The sequence below is a fragment of the Lates calcarifer genome, linkage group LG14 (genome assembly GCF_001640805.2).
Source record: "Lates calcarifer isolate ASB-BC8 linkage group LG14, TLL_Latcal_v3, whole genome shotgun sequence".
NCBI classification, from domain to species: Eukaryota; Metazoa; Chordata; class Actinopteri; family Centropomidae; genus Lates; species Lates calcarifer.
In genome coordinates, this window is record NC_066846.1 from 6,115,595 (window position 1) to 6,134,886 (window position 19,292).

The 19,292-nt window shown below is 40.2% G+C and overlaps 2 protein-coding genes across 4 annotated transcripts in view; both read left to right on the forward strand.

The window, feature by feature from the left end:
- The window catches only part of ppp2r5b (protein phosphatase 2, regulatory subunit B', beta), a 37,094-nt gene extending 22,290 nt beyond the window's left edge, over positions 1-14,804 (forward strand). Inside the window, exons 6-14 of one of the 2 annotated variants that reach the window (XM_018684935.2) lie at positions 80-139; positions 3,244-3,352; positions 6,570-6,623; positions 7,733-7,783; positions 7,870-7,989; positions 8,142-8,269; positions 9,073-9,174; positions 9,925-10,025; positions 10,173-10,293. In XM_018684935.2, the coding sequence (XP_018540451.1) occupies positions 80-139; positions 3,244-3,352; positions 6,570-6,623; positions 7,733-7,783; positions 7,870-7,989; positions 8,142-8,269; positions 9,073-9,174; positions 9,925-10,025; positions 10,173-10,180 (733 nt within the window). In that variant the 3' untranslated portion in view covers positions 10,181-10,293. Of the gene's footprint in view, positions 1-79; positions 140-3,243; positions 3,353-6,569; positions 6,624-7,732; positions 7,784-7,869; positions 7,990-8,141; positions 8,270-9,072; positions 9,175-9,924; positions 10,026-10,172 lie in introns of both variants that reach the window. The other variant, XM_018684934.2, reaches the window with a different exon arrangement.
- Positions 14,805-14,884: 80 nt separating this feature from the next.
- LOC108888778 (glycoprotein hormone beta-5) lies at positions 14,885-18,984 on the forward strand. Of its 2 annotated transcripts, XM_018684945.2 has the most exons (3): positions 14,885-15,742; positions 16,702-16,903; positions 18,199-18,984. In XM_018684945.2, the coding sequence occupies exons 2-3, from the start codon at positions 16,703-16,705 to the stop codon at positions 18,385-18,387; spliced, it is 390 nt and encodes a 129-aa protein (XP_018540461.1). In that variant the 5' UTR covers positions 14,885-15,742; position 16,702; the 3' UTR covers positions 18,388-18,984. The 2 variants fall into 2 exon arrangements, with proteins under 2 accessions (XP_018540461.1, XP_018540462.1); XM_018684946.2 differs by having other exon boundaries at positions 14,885-16,903.
- Positions 18,985-19,292: the final 308 nt, after the last annotated feature.

Sequence of the window (19,292 nt, forward strand, 5' to 3'; positions counted from 1 at the left end):
TCGAAGTAGAAACTGCTTGATCTATTGATGCATCATCGCAAGTCAGTCTTTGCATGTGTGTTCTCCTTCTGATCTTCAGGTTCATATATGAAACTGAGCACTTCAACGGAGTCGCAGAGCTGCTGGAAATCCTTGGCAGGTGTGTACTCACAAGCACACACACATTTTGAAGTGTTCTTTGCAGCTCTGGAGGAAAACATACTTTGTAGTGTATCATGGCCTGATGAATGCATTTAGAGTAAAACTGAATAACAGATACTCACAGGCTTATACACACATACAGCATCTGCAGCATCTATGAAAAATAGTGACAGAGCATAACCAAGATGTATTTATTTTATTTTTATCATCATTTCTCCCTTGTTCTTATCAACAGAAGACACCTGTGTGAAGGATGAGGGAGGGAGGGAAACGAGTAAAGGAGGGGGACGGCAGGAGGGAGAGATAGAAACAAGAGGGGGGTTAAAGACATAAATGAGAGATGAGTCATAGGTTTGTGTAGTTTGTTTTCTCTGCGGCCAGTAAGAGAAATATGAGGATGATCGAAGTGAAGAGAGAGCAAGGAAGGAAGTCAAACTGATAAACAAACATGTCTTGGTCTCTGCTTGAGCTCATACACAAATCAATGAAAACAAGAACAGAAAGATGACAGTAATGAAAAGAAAGAGGGGGACAGACAAAATGGCTGGATATAAACTAGTTTGTTTTCCTCCCTCAGTCTGTATACAAAATGGTGAAGGAATACTCAAACATTTTCAGAATGCCTACCAACACCTCTAAAGCTATGCTGTATCTGTTAAGCTGCACACGTACAAGCTAACTAGTCAGGTTGGGTCGAGAGCTTGGAGTATCACTTCAGCATCAAAGTGAAGAGCCGGTGTTAGCATTGTTAGAAGGCTCCTGATGTCTAGAGCAACCACAAAGAAAAAGGTGTCAGTTGATTTGCTCGTCATTGTCTTTTTTCTGAGGAACATTTTTAGAATCGAAACACCACAGAGGTAACTCTGAATTAACCAGCTAGCTGCTGTTAACACTGTCTCTTCTCTTCACTTTGGTGCTGAGAAATAATCCAAGATCGCATCTTAGCATGCTAGCCAGTTAGGTAGGTTGCACGGAAAGGAAAGGTCAGTTCCTGTGTTTGTGCCTTCTTTCTCAAACAGAAAGAAGAGAATATGCTTTTATCTCAAGGACATTGTGGTGGCTGCTGTCCGTCTCATCAGCAAGTTGACAAATTGGAAATCCAGGAAATAAAATAAAAAAAAAAAAACAGCAAAAAAAACAACAAGAAGCATCTCTAAATGTGAAAAATTGTGATAGCACATTCAAAATGCTACAGCACTATATAACATTAACTCCTGTAGCATTCCGCATCATATTAATACAATATGACTGTATTAATAAATCATGTCGCAACACTCCCTGTCATAATATTTTCTTAACCAGATTCTCTACAGTCTGATCAGGCATAGGAATCCTGTAGTTATAACTTGTTCCCTTTTCTGACACTAAAAGCAGTGACTCTGACAGGAGATATAAAGACTGAATTGCAGCACTTTATCTGTCAATAACCTTTGTCCCTAATGTTTATAGTACTTAGGAAATATGCACACACACTGTCTATAGTGGTGACCTATTATATATACCTAATTATTGAATTGAAAACATGACTGTTGCATTTTTTGTGCACAGAGTGTAAAAAAATTAAATTTGCTTACTGTGGTTATAACGGTAAAGTCCACAGACAGGCACCCCTTATATGGAGAAACGAAGCAAAGGAGGTATTCCTCTAGTATCAGATGTAGCTACTTTACATGAGTAGAATAATTTTGAGCCCACACAGTCACAGTGACAGCTATGTCATGTTACCAGCATCATATTTACAGAGGTGAGCAAAGGACAGCAATGTCACTGAACAAGCAAAGATACTACGAAGCAACACTAATGAGACAGAGATGCCTTTAAATAATCTGTATTGATGGTAAACATAGAAGAAAGTAAAGATTTTTAGAGAGTGTGGGGGTGGGTTTTCTGAATGTTGGTTAAATGACTGATTTGTTTTTAGCAAAAGTGATATTACTGCGTCTTTAGGTTTTTCCAACATAAAGGATGAAGAGATTCATTCAAAAACAGACATTTTTCTCCTAACCTGTACCTGCCATTTCACCTGTTAGTGATCAAAGAGTGAGATCAAACGCAGACGATGACCTTTGAGGTTTGAGAATTACAGGTTCATGGAGAGAAGGGCGATGAAGGTAGAGGAGAGGATGAATCCAAGGTGAGAAAAGAGGGAGGAATGGAGGGATGCATAGAGATGGAGGGAGGATGAGTGAGTGAGCACTTAGTGAGTCAGAAGTGGAGGAAAGAGGGAGGAGGGAGAGCAGGAGAGGAGAGAGAGGTTTGTATTCATGTTGGTGGTAACAGAGGTATTTATAGCTCCTCCCACACATGGAGAGAAGGAGAGAGAGATGGGCGAGAGAACGAAGACAGAGGTATTCAGAAAAAGGGTGAGAGGGAGGCAGAGAGACAGATTAGAGGAACAGCAGGAGTGCGATATTGTTGAAGGAATGTTCTATTAAACAGACAAAGATGCTGATAGAAAATAAAGGCGGACAGACAGTCTTGCATCAGACAGGTAGGCTGACTGATGCAGAGACACAAATATAAATCTGACAAACAGCTCAGAGTGCTGCTAAATAAGCGTCATACTTTCCAAGTTTAGTTCCCACTCTTCCGCTGCTGCTCATACTTTTCTATCTGTAGGCTGAACTAGCACTATGTCAGTCAGTGGAGTAGTGAACAGAGCGGACCACGCGTTTGTCCAGTCACTTGGAAATGAACTCGGAACAAAAATAGACTCCACCACACAGACGAATGCAGATGTGAATTGGCAGTTTTTTTGGAGTAAGATGTGACTAACAGTACATGTTCCTGTGGTGAGATATTTGAGATACTTTGACACCGATCAACTGACTTTTGAAGTTTTCTTTTTGAATTTTACTAATCAATTTAAGGTATTTATCAAGTGAAATTCTCAAATGTGAGCACTGGTTTTGTATCTTGCTAAGTGAATATCTTTTGGTTTTGGACTGGTGGTCAGCCTGAGGGAGAGAATGATGAGCATTTTTTAAAACTTCTTTAGACATTTCATAGCACTCTAAAGGTTTAATTGATTCATTTAAAATACACTGAAAGATTAATTGACAATGAAAGTACTGTAATGTTAACTGCTGTCCTCTTCTCCAGCATCATAAATGGCTTTGCCCTGCCTCTGAAGGCCGAACATAAGCAGTTCCTGGTTCGGGTCCTCATCCCGCTGCACACGGCGAAGTCCCTTTCCATCTTCCACGCACAGGTCAGTGATATAATCCCCACAAAATATACACCAATACTTTAATTTCTGTCTTTTAAACATCTTTGTTTACACATTAGATTGCGTTAGAAAGGCTAGCCTTTCCACCAGTTTCTTTTTTCTTTACACTCATTTATGTTTTATGTAACATGACAAATGCAACAGTAAAATGTGCTATCTATTCCTATATCCATCTGTTGTCACTGTTTTTCCACGTGTTCATATGATTTTTGAAGGCCAACACTGATGCTGCTAGCTGATATTTTGTGCCACACATCATTTCTACCATTTTAAACCAAAAAACATCTGATTAGTGTTTGCCAGGGTGTAAAGGCCACTGAAATTCTGTTTATATCTTGTTAAACTAAAACTATTAAATCCAACCTAGATTACTTCCATCTCTCTTAAGGCTAATGTGCAGCTCCTCACCTGTTTGAGACATATGTTACTGTAGGCTTTAGAGACTCCAATCAGTACAAGTTTAGGTATAAAACCTATAAATCAAGTAAATATGATATAATACCTCTCAAAACAAAGCTCTACAAATGTTTAGTGGTTTCTGCAATGTGTGACATTTACCACTAGGAGGCAGAGTTAAGTCACAGATACTGCAGAGAGATGCACTCACCTTTTGAATTACTGTGTGTCTTTGGTTTTTGTCTGCTTGTGTATGAGTATGTGTGTTTGAGTTATCATAATATTTGATGAAACAGATGGTAGACAGTCTATTGTGTGTGTGAGCTCATGTGTGTGTGCACCATTGCATTTTATTTGTGCCACACATTATTTGATTATGCAGAAGGTACAGTTTGTTCTTCACAAACTGGTCTCTGGTATGTGTTTGTGCGTGTTTTTATGTGTGTGTTTGTGGGTGGTGGTGTGGGTGGTAGTGCTTGTGTATTCTGGGTCTCAGCATCACTGTGCCCTACATTTCTCCTCCCCATCTCTCTCCCTGTGGCTCACACACATGCATTATTCACACACTCAAACACACACTCAGTTTGACAGGGTCACGGGGGAAACAGTGCTAGTGGACGGCAGTTTTGCACTCAGTAGGTGTGGCTGCGCAGGAGTGACCCAGTTCTGGATCTAAATATCAAACTATAATATCACAGCAGCACCTTTTTATAATCTTAAAGGTTTCTCAGCACAGTGAAACACATTTGAATCATCATTCCTGTAGTCTGTGAAAGGTTTTCTCATTTACATTCATGTCACTGAATTGTAACAACAGCTGTTGGAGCTATAGTGTGTAGCCACAACATGGTTACACATCACGGTTCCAAATGCAAATGCATTGCATTCTCATTTTCTAAAAGTTCATCTGAAATTGAATTGAAACCAGTGAGCACATCTTTACCGTTTGTTTAGACTTGTTTACACATTGAGTCTCCAAAAAGGAGAAATGTAAGTTTCTTTTTCTGCTGTGTAAGCACTCCATACATTAGTGTTTCCAGGAGGTGTCATTTTTTGGTTCTCTCTGATGATGTTAGTTGTCTGATTTGATTGGTGCATGTATCTGTTTAGTTCATATTAAAAATAGCTTGTGATATCACTTCAGTTTGAAGAGCCATACACCATTTTTGTTTGGTCCCATTTATGATTTTGGCACTTTAGTATGTTACTCTGTGACTCTGTTACTTTGTGTCATGTTTGAATCACAGTGCATTCATTGCCGAAGTTTAATAGCTACTCAATGCTGAGAGCTTAGCTTGTTTGCTTCCCCTTTCAGCATGATGGGTCCTTCCAAATGTTGAGTGTTGTAAAGGGATAGATGTCTTGAATCTCTAATGGTCAGCTGTTGAAAATCAGTGCTCAGGCTGTAATGTGCTTCTGTGAGGAGAATTCAGATTTCAGTTTGACCATATTATGATTAACCATGTTTGTACAGTGCTGGACAAAGGTTACTTTTAAGTGTGCAGGTCGTAACAAATTCACAGGCAAGAGGCCAGTATTAGAACTCTCTAGATGACTTCATCCCCCAAAATAGAGCCTAATTTGACCTGTCACCTTGACAAATCAATATTGGTAAAATCTCAGCCTTTATAAGAGTACTGTGTTCATAATCCTTAGCCTAACAACAGCCTCCTGCACCCACAAAGTCCGGCCTAACAACAGAATCCAACATCATATTTACCCCAAGTGATTTCTCTAATGCTTCGTTAATGCTTTAAATAGTTTGACCGTTCAGCACCTTCATTCTAATCCTCCTCTCTTTTCCTGCTTTTCTTTTTTATTCAAGCTTGACATCCCTGCTTTCACCGGTCCCTTTTTTTAGCCTCCGCTCCCTTCTTCCCTGTGCTTCTGTAACCATGTTGTGGTGTGAGTGAAGGACAGGAAAGTTAGGGATGGAGCGAGTGGAGTAGAAAAACAAGAAAGGTACACTGTAACAAGGGAAGGGGATTAGACAGGGGAAAAAAAAAGATGAAAGCTGTGGAAGATGTAAAAGCCAGACAGACACGGAGACAGACAATGGAGCTACAGGTCAAGAATGAGACAAAGAAAGAAACAACAAAAAAAGAGAAGAAAGAAAGTAAAAACTGATTGTCCTACAAAAAGATAAAGACCAACCATCAACAATCTGACAGTACACTGCCTCTGCAGTCTGTGACTATAAAACTGCAGAGTCTTGCATACTTTCAGTTTATTGACATTTGAACACACTTATCTGAGAGTCGTAAAATGGACCAGTGCATAAATACTGTGAACTAGGCAAAGGTATAAATAGGACAGAAGAGAAAAGACAGAGGCAGAGACAAGAGGTCTAAACTCTATCTCACATTGCCCTGAAGGGACTTTGTGTGTGTGACATCACTCCTTCCGAAGTAAACACACGCACACACAGTCTCCGTCGCCACGGTGCCCACTCGCCACGGCAACCGGCCTGGGTGGAGGGGGCAACCGCAAAACACACACACATGCGCACACACACGTACGCACACATTCGCTGAATAATGGGAAATGATTGCGGATCATACAAGAGGAGACAAGAGCTGATGTAGAACTAGACAAACACACACACTCACAGACACCCTTGTGACACACACATCTCCCCTCGGAAAACCTGTCTTTCCGATCTTTAGCAGTGTGTAATCCTGAGGGATAAGTGCTAAGATCCCCCCTGTCTCCTTGACAGCTTCAGGGAATGTGTGTGTAGTGTTTTTGCATTGGTGTGTGTGTGTGTGTGTGTGTTCTAACCACATATCCTCTGTCCTTACAGCTGGCCTACTGTGTGGTGCAGTTCATGGAGAAAGATGCTACGGTCACTGAATATGTAAGACTGGTTTTTATCACCTTACTATCCTTCTAACACACTTACTAATCAGATACTAATGGTTTGTTAAATGTGTGTATGTGCAGTTTTGGTTATTTGGTTAAAGAAAGTCCGATAGGACAATCACAAAAGTTCCATAAAAGTTTTAAAGCTGCGCTAAGCCAAATTTTTATGCGAGCAGTGGTTCAAGTGGTTATATTGATGTGAGCGATCACTCGTAGTGATGGACTCACAGAGAATAATCACGCAACTTAGCACTTCCCCTTAGCTCGACAGAATGTTTTAGCATCTTTCAGCTAATTGTTTTGGTCTTTGAGCCTACAACTTTGTTTCCACTCTGTTTGCAGTGAAATAGCTCTAATAAATTCAGTGCACACTACCTGACTAGTAGGAAACAGCAGAGAGACACAGTTAGAGACTAGCAAGTAAACACAGTGGACAACAGAAGAGTCAGATATTGATTCTCACGGGTTGGTGGAGACCCAAACAGAGCTTAAAGAAGAGTGATTATTGGGCTATGCACTGTTACCACTGCTTTTAACAAACCCTGAGATTAGAAGAACTTATATGGAAGAAAATAATTTGGAGATCGAAGGTGGACAGTGAACTTTTTACCCAGCCTGTCTGTTGTAAACATCCATCAAGGAAAAAAAAACAAACTGATTTAACTATGTTCTCCCCTGTATAGTTTTCCTGTTCTTTAGGGATTATTACCAACATTTCAGATCTCAGCATTTATTTTAGTCAGTGCAGTGTTATCATAACTGATAAAAATGATGGATAAAATTACAAAAATAAGACTCAAGTTGTAACAAACTAAACATTTTCTTTAATATTATTCTCAGTCACATGCCCATCAGTTCACCAGTGTAACCTCTGCTGGTCAGAAGTTGAATTAAAGAATTGTGTTCTAACCTACTTCATCATTCATCAATATCAGAACAGTAAGAATGAGACTCAGTATGGAGTTAACAACATTTCTTGATACACTACCCAGAGTATGAATGTTAATGGAGATAGTACAGATGGATGCCAGCCAGCCAGCTACCCTGCTGAGCTAATGGCTGTGGTGTTTATTTCTATTCATGTGTTTGGTATTTTCTGTGCAGATCATCAGAGGGCTGCTCAAGTACTGGCCAAAAACCTGCACGCAGAAAGAGGTGAGATAACTGATGAAAAATAGCTGGGAGCATCTTAGCAATTTTTTTGTGTCCTTCTTGTTTTAAAAAAATGTATGTGTGTTTAGGTGATGTTCCTGGGGGAGATCGAGGAGATCCTGGATGTGATCGAGCCATCTCAGTTCATTAGGGTCCAAGAGCCGCTCTTCAAACAGATCGCAGCCTGCATCTCCAGCCCTCACTTCCAGGTTAACACTATAACCCTTTTTACATTCAAATCCCAGAAAGTATGATCAAGTTAGCACTGAGGATAACTTCAAAAATAACAGCAGAACTTTGAGAAATGAAAGTCTGCCCTTCTGTGTGTGTGTGTGTGTGTGTGTGTGTGTGTGTGTTTCAGGTAGCGGAGCGGGCTCTTTACTTCTGGAACAATGAATACATCCTCAGTCTGATAGAGGAGAACTGTCAAGTCATCCTGCCGCTGGTATTCGCCACCCTCTACAGAGTCTCCAAGGAGCACTGGAACCAGTCAGTGGGACATATGAACACAAACACACACAAATTAACTCCATTCATAGCTTTTGTTTTTAGCCTCTGGTCAATTTGGGTGTAACCTTGAACTCTACCACTGTTTGGATGGAAAATAACTGCATTTTACAGCACTTCCAGTCAGTCCTCTGTCCAATCAGAGGGAGAAATGTGTGAGGGAGCTTAAAGCAGGATAAAAGCACCAGCACTGTCCCTTATCTCACTCAGCAACTGAACATTCAAACTGGGACCAGTGAGGACCTTTTGAAAAGTTTTTGATTGGCCCATTGGTCAACTTATGTAAGGAAAAAAGCAACAGTTAAAAAAGCCATCTGACACCCTGCAGTCAGAGCTGAAGTAAAAATGGAGCTGTACAGTTTGGTCCCATTGCAATGTGTGCCAGTTTTGGGGGAGGAAATAAACAAACATTTTTGCTCACAGACACCAAAATCATCCATGGTCCCTCTTTAGGTCATGTATTCTTGTAGCATAAAATGGAAAGACTCAAATAAGGTACAAGCACCTCAAAATTAAACTTAAGTTAATGCACTTAGCTACTTTCCACTGCTGCTAATACGTAAGAAGATTACTCAACATTTAGCTTCACAGCTGTGTCAAGCTCTTTACAAGCCTCCTATCAAATAACAGGCTTATAACCTAGCAGGAACACATGAATGAAGCAACACATATGGTTGCCAATGGGTCGGTCTCCCTCCAAAACACAGGCTTCTCTGTCTCCTAACCCACGATCTCATGGGACAGATAATCAGCCAGATTAATTATGTTTATCTGCGTCCCTCCAGGACCATCGTGTCTCTGATCTACAACGTGCTGAAGACCTTCATGGAGATGAACAGCAAGCTGTTTGATGACCTCACTGCCTCCTACAAAGTGGAGAAACAGAAGTGAGTATGACTCACTCTCGTTGTGTGTGTGTATTTGTGTCACTGGATACAACAGTGACAACAAGAGGAGGAAATAGAAGGCGCTTAAGTCATGTTTTAGACAGTATTTGTTCCATTATCCATCACATTATATTTCACATTGTAAGCATGTATCGCTTAGGTCATCTTTTGAACACGGACCACATCATGATTCCACTTTTTCATTACTGTTTCAAACTCAAGATACTATTGGAGAATAAAGGATTAGTTCAGCAACATAAGTACCCCAGTAAATCTGTACCAAGTCTGTGGAGAAGCACTGTCTTAAAGACAAACTCAGGGGACAAATGTTCCAACTCTTGTTGTTCCATAACCCACAAGCTTCATGGTGGGATATAAAATGGACAAGTGTAGTTACAATGGTAGTAGTTAACTAATTAGGCACAGATATATATCTACCAATGTGAAGCAAATATACCAAAGCACAGTATTAAACTCTGCCAGGTAAGAAGCTAGAGGTAGAAGTATTTCCAGAAAGAGATAGTAAGTTTTAGTTGACAGTGGTAGAGGAAGTATTCTGATTCTAAATGTAGCAATAATGCAATATGAAAATGCTCTATTACAAGTAAAGGTTGTACAAATTGTTATTTTGTCATATTTCTGCACAAGCTAGAAAGAATGAGCCCAGGGAACAGTTTTGAGGAATTTAAAGGGCTGTAATAAGAATCAAAACATTTCTGTGATTCTAACTCTATTTTTTTCTTTTCTCAGTCTCGTTTCAAACCATTCTCTTTCACTCTTCTCCTTACCCTCCATTTCTCACTTCAGCAGTCTTTACAACCGCTACAACCTCTGCTCGACAAGCGAGAGAAGTATAAATGTGCTGCCTTCAAGTCACTGGATGCATCATTAGCTTGTGCATCAGGTTCTCTCCCTCTTTTAATCCCTTTCTCTTCCTCTCTTTTCCTCTTTGTTCTTCCCTCTCTTTTTCCCTTCTCTCCTCCGGCCTGCCTCTCCAGGGAGCTGAAGCGAGAGAGGGAGCGTGCGGAGCTCTGGCGAGGCCTGGAGGAGCACCAGGAGCGCCGGATGCAGATGCTCACCGAGGCTGCCAGGAACCAGCGCAACCTCCAGGAGCGAGGCGAGAGAGGGGACCCGCCGACCCCCTCGTCCCCGCAGACGGCTCACTCCGACCAGCCCGAGCCCAAACCCAGCGGGGCCTCCTCTGGAGCCGGGGAGAGCGCCACCTAGGTGCCGCTCCACAGCGATTGGATAACACAGGGGTTAGGGGACAGGGAGAAGACATGCAGTTGATGGTGAAAGTGTTGGGAGACAGAGAAAGGTACAAAAGAAATCCTTTGTTTTTCTATCTTGTATCATCGAGGGGGGAGCTTTTTATTAAAAAAGTGCACAAACTCAGTGATCCAAGGTAAAAAAAAAAAAAAAAAGAGTACCTTTTTCCTGACAAAATTGTGTGAAACTGGTTCACTTTTTGCTGTACACACATTATGTTGCAGATCAGAAGATGAATATTGTCCAAAAGTGCAGACTGTCATTTTAAGTAATGGCTGGTTTATTAAACTGCAGGTCAGTACCTAAAATTGGTAGCTGGCCTGCTTCAAACCTGCCTCAAAATAAGAGATGAAATTTCTCTTTCGGTGCAACACTAACCAAGTTTAACACGTGTCTAACTTGTCTTAACATTTAACCTGTTAACATTAAGTCTGTACTGTGGCCTCGTATTTATCTTTTGGTCACAGATGCTTATTTCATGCGTGGATAGCACAAGACATTAATAAACAAAAGAAGCAATTTCACACAAATGTCCCAAAACTATTGCTGCACAGACCAGACCCACAAAACCCTCACACACAAACACACACACAAATGCAGGCACATATTTACTGTAAATATGAGAAGACAGAGCTACTGAGAGTGTATCCAGGTCAAACAAATCCCACACACCAACAACTGATTGATGCACCAAAACATTTCTCACACGCACACACACACACACACACACACATATTCGCTCACAGAGCTGGTTCTGGCGCTAACTCCTCTCCCATTCTGTTGGGTTCCACCAAAGGATGAGCCTAAAGTCCCCCCAAGCTTAAATAACCACTGAAGATGATAACGATATAAAGTACAATAATGTTCCTTCTTCTTACTTGTTACTCTACTACTACTACTCTACTCTACTCTTAAGTACTACTGATGATGATGATGATGATGATAATGTTTTTATATATATACATATGTCTCTGGATATTTCTGTAGTGTATTATGGGAGAAACACTAGTGTAGCAGATACCATAAAGGGGAAGGCCGGCTCGAATTCTGAATTCACATCACATGTTAACTGTATGAGGCCATAATGTGAGTGCTGTAATTCAACGGCATTCCCCTTTAACAGACCTTAAAGAGGGGAGGAATGAACTGGATTTGTGGTGTCGGTTTTTCTTTTATTTTGAAAGTTTGGATGTTGGTGGTGAGGTGGGTGGACTTTAAAGGGGTACTGCATAAAAATCCAAAAACATTCCACATTTAAAGGACGTTTCCATGTAATTTTTTGTTAAAGGTGCACTGTGGAGTTTTGTTATGTTTCTGTTCAGTGTGTTACTCACCAAATCACATTGTGTGTATTCTTCAGGCCTAACAGATGTGCTGAATGCATCTCCTTACTCATAAAAGACTTGCGAAGCCAGTTTAAAAAAAAACAAACAAACTTTTGCATTGTTTACATCCATGTTTGCTAGCTAACAGTGCCCCCAACTGTCAATGGAAAAGGGTAAACCCAGTGGCATGATGCTCATGTGCAACGCAGACAAAAGGAGGACCCATTCATAACAACACCGCTCTATACTGCAACTATTGGTCAAAAACTCCACAGGGGACCTTTAATTTTGATGTTTTTTGATGTTTTTGAGAATGTTTTGGTTTAACAAATTTACTAATCTGTGCCAAGGCCACAGATCAAGATGAAGTTTAGAGCCACCCCTGCAAAAATGAATCCAAGCCTATCAGTGCGCTCCGCCCAACACAGCGGTTACCAGAGGATGAATGAAGTGCACCACACGTGTCTCGAACCAAAAGAAAAACACCATAATCCAGTTGGATTTCTGAACCCCGAGCGTCTGTTCCTTTAGGCTCAGCAGACCTGACGCTGCTAGATGGCAACCATGACGATGATAACTTTTTCGGTGTGAACCAACAAAAATCTGTTTATTCTTGTCTGATTATTATGATAGAGTGGTGGGATAAAGAGAGGGTGGAAAAAAAAAACAGAAAAAAATTATTTTAGCAATATTTTCATTCTTTCAGGATAATCTGTGTGTTTTTAGGGGGTTTAACAAGAAGTGGGTGTCACACTCAAATGTTTACCCCCCCCACTCTTGTTTTTACTCCTGTTGCGTCCTTGATATTCACATTGTCTTAAAGGTACTTTCTGTGTACATTTATTTGATGAAAAATGATTTTGCTTTGTAATTATGTTGTTTATTTTCTTGGTTTTTGTATGATCTTGTTCATTTTGTGGAAAACTGATACTGATGCTATTTATTTTCTATTTGATCAGGAAATGTAACCTTATTTGAAGATGATGGTCAGGTTGTGTATGTGTGTGTGCGCTTGTGTGTGTGTGTGTGTGTGTGTGTGCGCGCGTGCGTGTTGGTGTATAACCAGTGAGTGAATCAGTGAGCAGGAGATGTGCGTAGATAGAGTGATAGAGAACGAGAGAAAACAGTTCTCTCTTTGCTTCTTTTTCTCTCTCTCTCCTTCTCTCCTTCCTGAAGGACAGGGTTTGAATCCGAATGTATCGTGAAACAAATTGATTGATTGTTTTTTTGATGCTTGATACGCAGAGATACCTGTTGGCTGCTTCGTAACCAAACATTCAAAAACTCTCCAGACCAGCAGTTTTTCAAAACACTCACTTAAAATCATGCCTGAGTCAGCAATGCTTTGAAATCCTAACCCACATTTACATTTAAAGCTTTATTGAGTTGTTAATGAGTGATTTATCAAGAGTCACGATTTATGTTCTAAGTTTGGCTTGAGTTTGGTTGACTTGACTTCACAGCTGTGGTCACACATAATCCGTTGCTACGTCTTTGTACAAAAGGGATTTGCTGCCTTCACACGTCGACAGTGAAACTTAACTCAAGGTTCACTTACTAGCTTTTTCTGCAGTGTACAGTTCACAGCTTTCATCAGAGGATGGAGTTGCTTGGTTGTCCCGGATAAAGCTCAGTGGTCATCACGTGACCAAGGTATGGAACTTCGGTCACGTGGTCACTGGTGTTCAGAATGTATTGTCACATGATGGCACCTGAGCCATCTCCATGACAACTGAGCAAACTATCTGTTGATGAAGACTGTGAGATAGGACTGAAAGCTCCGGAAAAAGCTAGAAATCGGAGCCTGAGTTTAAAATTATTTATACATATGGTACTGGTTCCCAGCTATTTTAACCCTTAAAACAAAACAAGGCAGCAAGCGTGCAATTCAATTGGGTACTCAGCTTCAAAAATACAAATCGGCAAAAATACAAAAGAGCAAAAACATTTATGAAAAGCAAGACAATTAGAGACTTTTGTGTAACACTAAGGTGTTTTATTTTCTTGTCCTTTGAATTAATTTGTGACCACTCAAATTTATAATTAGGGTCCCATCTCTTAGGAACTACTATATCAGTGCTGTATATTTTTTTCTCAGTTTTTTCTGTAGCGATGGATTAGGTGTAACTGTAGCCTCATACCAGTTAACACATAAAAAACCTGCACCTGCAGACACCATGAGGCTTTCACTGTAGGCCAAAAAAAAAAAACCTTCCCATTTAGTTGGATTTCAAACACTGTTGTGATTCAGGCAGAAAGCACTCAAAAATACACCCGAAAACAGACTAAACTTGACCTCGCTGTCATAAAAACTCAGCTTACTTTATGATTTTGTTTTGGCTAGCTTATTCATACATTATTAGCTGACTCGGGGGAAAATAGAACCCCAGTTCCCCACTGTTGTAGAATTTCTCAACGATATTGATCAGTGATATTCCTCAGTTCTAGAATCTTGTCGTCCATTCTAGAACTGCTCCAGAACAGGAAGCGAGAAAAGAGAGTGTGTTCGTAGAGAGCTCTGGTATCGCCTCACAGACAGCCATCAACACTGCTTTCATTCACTGTCACATCTCCTCTTTATGGTCATTTTTGGCCAGATTTAAAGAAGTGTTTTACATCTGAGGGGAGGTGTGAATGCATTTAATGAAAGCAGCCAGTAAAGATAAAAACAGAGGAGGAGAAAGGAAGGAGGAAAGACATAGAGTTAGACACGATAGAATGGCAATAAGTCAGAGCAACAGTAACAATGAAGATATAACGTTACCGAAACCTACAACCGCATTACGTAGCAATTTCACTGAATTTCTAGATTTGCACTGTCTGCCCAATGGTCTGTGTTTGTTGTGTTGAAGAAAAACCTTAGAGAAGATGATAAAGATGATGCAGAAGAAGAAGATGTATATTTTGGGGACCAACACAGTGGTGGGGGGGTTTGAATGTAGAGAGGCTTACTACTGTACGTACCATTACAGGGGGGTGTAGAATGGAGGGAAAAAAAACTATGTGCTAAAAATGAAACTTCACTTTGAGAAAACACTCAGGGAGTCTGTGCTGTTTTTGTGTCACCCTTTTTGTCTCTGCAGCAGAGTATAATTCCAGCTCCTCTCACTGATACTTGATGAGTCATGATGTCCAAAACTTGCTAAAGGTGCACTAATCAATATTTTTATGACTTCATGTAATTTGAAAGTTGTATCTGTAGTGAAGAACAAAGAATTAGCACCCAACAGTTCCCCTTAGTTCTTCTAGAGTTTTTTTTTTTTTAAGCCTTTTTTAGCTCTTTGTTTTAGCCCCCAACCTACACTGTTACCACACCTCATTTCCTGTCACAAGCCCTGATAAACTAACGATAGAGTACCTGCCCAGCACCAAGCTAAAAGATGGACAAAGTTTGCAGCTGTCTGGTGAAAATAGTGAAACATTTAGCAGCTAAATAACCTGCTATTTCTTTCAGGTGTTGGTGGAGACCAAAACAGAGCTAAAACAGCATGAATTGTGGTATGGTGTGGGACTTAAATGTCCACGTAACAGCAGAGTTGACATTTCCTCTGGAAAAGTTCTCATTGTTTGGTTTATTCCCTTAACTTTAAAACTGACAAGGCTTTTCAAAGTTATTGACAGTGTGTATTTTATGTAGCTGTGGTTTCAGAGGGTCCCTGACATCCCTGACATCACTGGGAGTAGACCAGTTGGATAAAGAACTGCACACACACACACGCTCACACAGAGAGATACAGGCTGAGGTTAAGAAAACATAGACAAGCATCAGTATTTTCCAGGGAGTATCCATTATTTCTGGCTTGGGGTCTCTAATGGTATTTCATTGTAATTGCTATGATGTCAGAGTGTCCGTCCGCCCTAATGGCCTTCTAAAAACAACAACAAGGACAGATTGGTTCCATTCACTGGTTGTTTGAGCAGAGAGACACAGGAGTCCAGCAGCTCAAATCTCTGCAAGATCTTCAGCTGAAAAGGTGAGGGGTATTTTTTAAACATACCTTAAGTAAGATAGGACATTTATGTAGCATTAGACTTTGACTAAAAATTCAATTTAAGAGACTTGAAGTGATTTAGGGGCAAAATGTGTATATAATTATGTTGGTAGGTTGCTTTACATCACATTCAGTGTAGTTTCATAGCCCATAGTGATTGTACTCACAGTGAACACAGTGGTGTTATTGATGTCAGCTTTCCACATCATTCTGTTCATGCAGAAAGTATTTTTGTTTCAGTGTTATGTTTCTTATAATGAGTGAAACATTCTGCAGTCTAGCTGAGCTGATGTGATTCCAGTTGTTTCAGGACAGTTGAAGTGGTTTGCTTGGAAATGTGCAGCATAATGAAGCAGATACCTCTAAGAGCATTAGGGAACTGACTCAATTCTGATTCATGCAACAGAAAATAAGTAACTAACATATCAGATAGGTCATTTAATATGGTTCTGTTTTAACACTGTTTATCTATTTATTACATTTTGGTTTGAAAGTATAATTTTTGACTCTGTTATGTTGCCAGTGAATACTTTCTTACAGTGGTGCTTTTGCCTGCAGTAGCAAAAATAGACACTAGAGGGAGTTGTGAGTCATGCTGAATGTCACACTGTAAGGTGATCACCTTCTCCTACAGATGTCAGCTATTGGCAATAGATTACCCACATGTAAACATTTATCTATTTTAAGATACTAAACCAAACATTTAAGTCTGTTTAGGTTAGTAGGAGTAATAGTAGTAGTAGTAGTAAGTAAGTTATTTTAAATCCCAATAATTCACCGGTGATAACATTCATTCTTTTTACTTAAGAAGATATTTGTTTCCTCACTAACAATGTAAACCCACTCTTAGTATATCACACTTGTAGCTGGTGAATAATGGACATCAGAGTTACTTGACTTAACCCTCTGTCTTAATTTCACTCTCCATCCATCATACCCAGCATGCATCTCCACCCGCTGTCCATCACTTTCCTCCTCCTCCTGGTTGCCGAGGCAGCCGTGTGCGTTACCGTGACGACGACGACACTCCACGGTTTCCGAGGCTGCGCCGTGCGAGAGTTCTCCTTCGTGGCCCAGAAGCCTGGCTGCAAGGGGCTACGCATTACCACGGAGGCCTGCTGGGGGCGGTGCCACACCTGGGAGGTAACGCTCATACACATGTATATACACACACATGAACACACGCAGTAAAGAAGCAGAACATCAGTCACATTTAGCCAAGTCCCAGTTTTTCCATTGCTATTTCTGAAAGCTTCCATAATACTGGAATTATGAAACATTAAATGAATGATTAATGACCCAGGACTCAACCCAAACCATAAGAAGGCTGATGACCCACTCTCAGCTCTGACCCATATGTCACTGTCATAAAAGATACTCAAATCCCTCCAAGTTGGGAGGGTTAGAGAATTTTTACTGAAATTGTTCTGGTTTGCAGAGATTCATATTTCACCTCAGAGTAATTGAAAAACCAAGTTTAGTGGGTCAGGCTCAGTCAGACTCTTTAGAGGAGAAATAGCTCTGAATAAGCAACATCAGAGATGACTCAGTCACATGGCAGAAGGTCAGTAAAACACAAAGCTTCTCAAGGTTCACTTACTACTTTTCTCTCCAGGGCTTTCCACTGTATCTCATGGTCTGTCGCAGTGGGTGGAGTTTGCTCATTTTGAAAAAATAAAATCTTAAGTCGTGATCCACTTACTATCTTTTTTTGGAGCATTCACCTGTATCTCACAGTCTTCCATGGTGGATAGAGTTTGTTAATTTAACAAAAAATGGAAAGTCAAGGTCCCCTTACTTGCTTATCCTGGGGCTTTTAACCACATCTCACAATCTTCCTCAGATGGTCCTTCCACAGAGGACAGTTAGCTGGCTTTGAAAGCTCAGGAGAAAGTCAGTAAATGGACCTTGAGTTATTATTTTTTGCAAACTACCTATTTCCAAGTAAAGAATAAACATGAATCAACATGTCTTCAACACATTCTCACAAAACCTGGACAAATGATCCAAAAAGCAACTTGGGCTCTTTTATATCACAAAGAGCAAAAAGACTAGAAGTGATTGATAAGATCAGAGTTAGATGTTGCTCTGTTTCCATCCCTAACAATATCAGCACAACCTGATTGGTGTGACTAAATGGTCACTAAGGTTTGTTACAAGCAGAAGACTATTCAGACTAAAGATCAGTTATTCTATACTCCTACACTGCTAACAGCTGTGATCCTTCAGACTTCTTGTGGTTTATTACCCTCAGGTGTGATGTCAACTAGGACAGAAAACATTAGCATTATTCATAATAATTCTGTCTGTGACCTATGACATTTTAAGCATGTAGCTTTTTATCTATTTGTTTTATCTTTTTTACTCAAAAGTGCAACTCAGTCCCAGAGGTCAAAGGTTATACCTGTAACCTGTGTGTACCTGTGTGAACCCTGTAGAAACCAGTGCCGGATCCCCCCTACATCCAGCGACACCACCGTGTGTGTACATACAGCCGTACCCGCCACATGACTGCCCGGCTGCCAGGCTGCCAGCCTGATGTCTCCCCTCTCTACCATTATCCCATGGCCCTGCACTGCCACTGTGCCATCTGCTCCACACAGGACACAGAGTGTGAGACCTTCTGAGGAACAGAGTAGCACTTTCAGTGTGTGTTTCACTGATACGAACACACACAGATTAAAATAATGCAATCCAGATATATGAGTGGCTGGGAGATTTTCTGAGGGGTTATGACAGCACAGCACTTTTAGCAAGAAATGTTAGCAAGTTTATATTTTATAACAGAAAAAGCATTGAAGGAAGGACACTTGACATCAACTAACCTAAAACTTATCCCTCCATGTGTATATCAACATACAGTATAGGTCTGTATGTAAGAAGGAGAAATAAAAAAATTAAAAAAAGAATATCAAAATAAGAGTTCTGTGATTCTTTGCCATGATGTTAACAAAACTGAATTTAAAAACATACAGATAAAGGCACTTTTTTGTTGTTCTGAATTTGAAATGATAAGGTCCTTAATTTAGGCCTAATCCTGAGGCTCAAAAATAGTTTTATTGTACTACCAAATTAATACCTTAATTACATACAAGTTTATCTTGTACTCACATGGTGCATATTACTATACAAATCTGTGTAATCAGTTTATTTGAAGATGATGTGGCACATACACAATTCACAGAAAGATGGTAGTGTTGAGGTCAGTAGAAACCCACATCTTATTTCCCATGCTGATACCCTTACTGTGTATCATGTTCTGTAACATAGTAAGTACAGTATTTACCTTGACACACAGTGTGTGTGTATACTCATGTGGTGGGTAAATCAGTGACATTGTGAGGACTTATCCTCCTTTTGGGGACAGAATTCAAGTCCCCACAACATGAATCATTTAAATTGAGGCTTAACAGTTTAAGGTTAAGGTTAGGGTTATTATTAGGATTAGGCATGTAGTGGTCACGATTAAGGTTAAAGTGAGTCAACAGGACATTAATGTCGATGTAATGTCCCCTTAAGTGATGGAAACAAG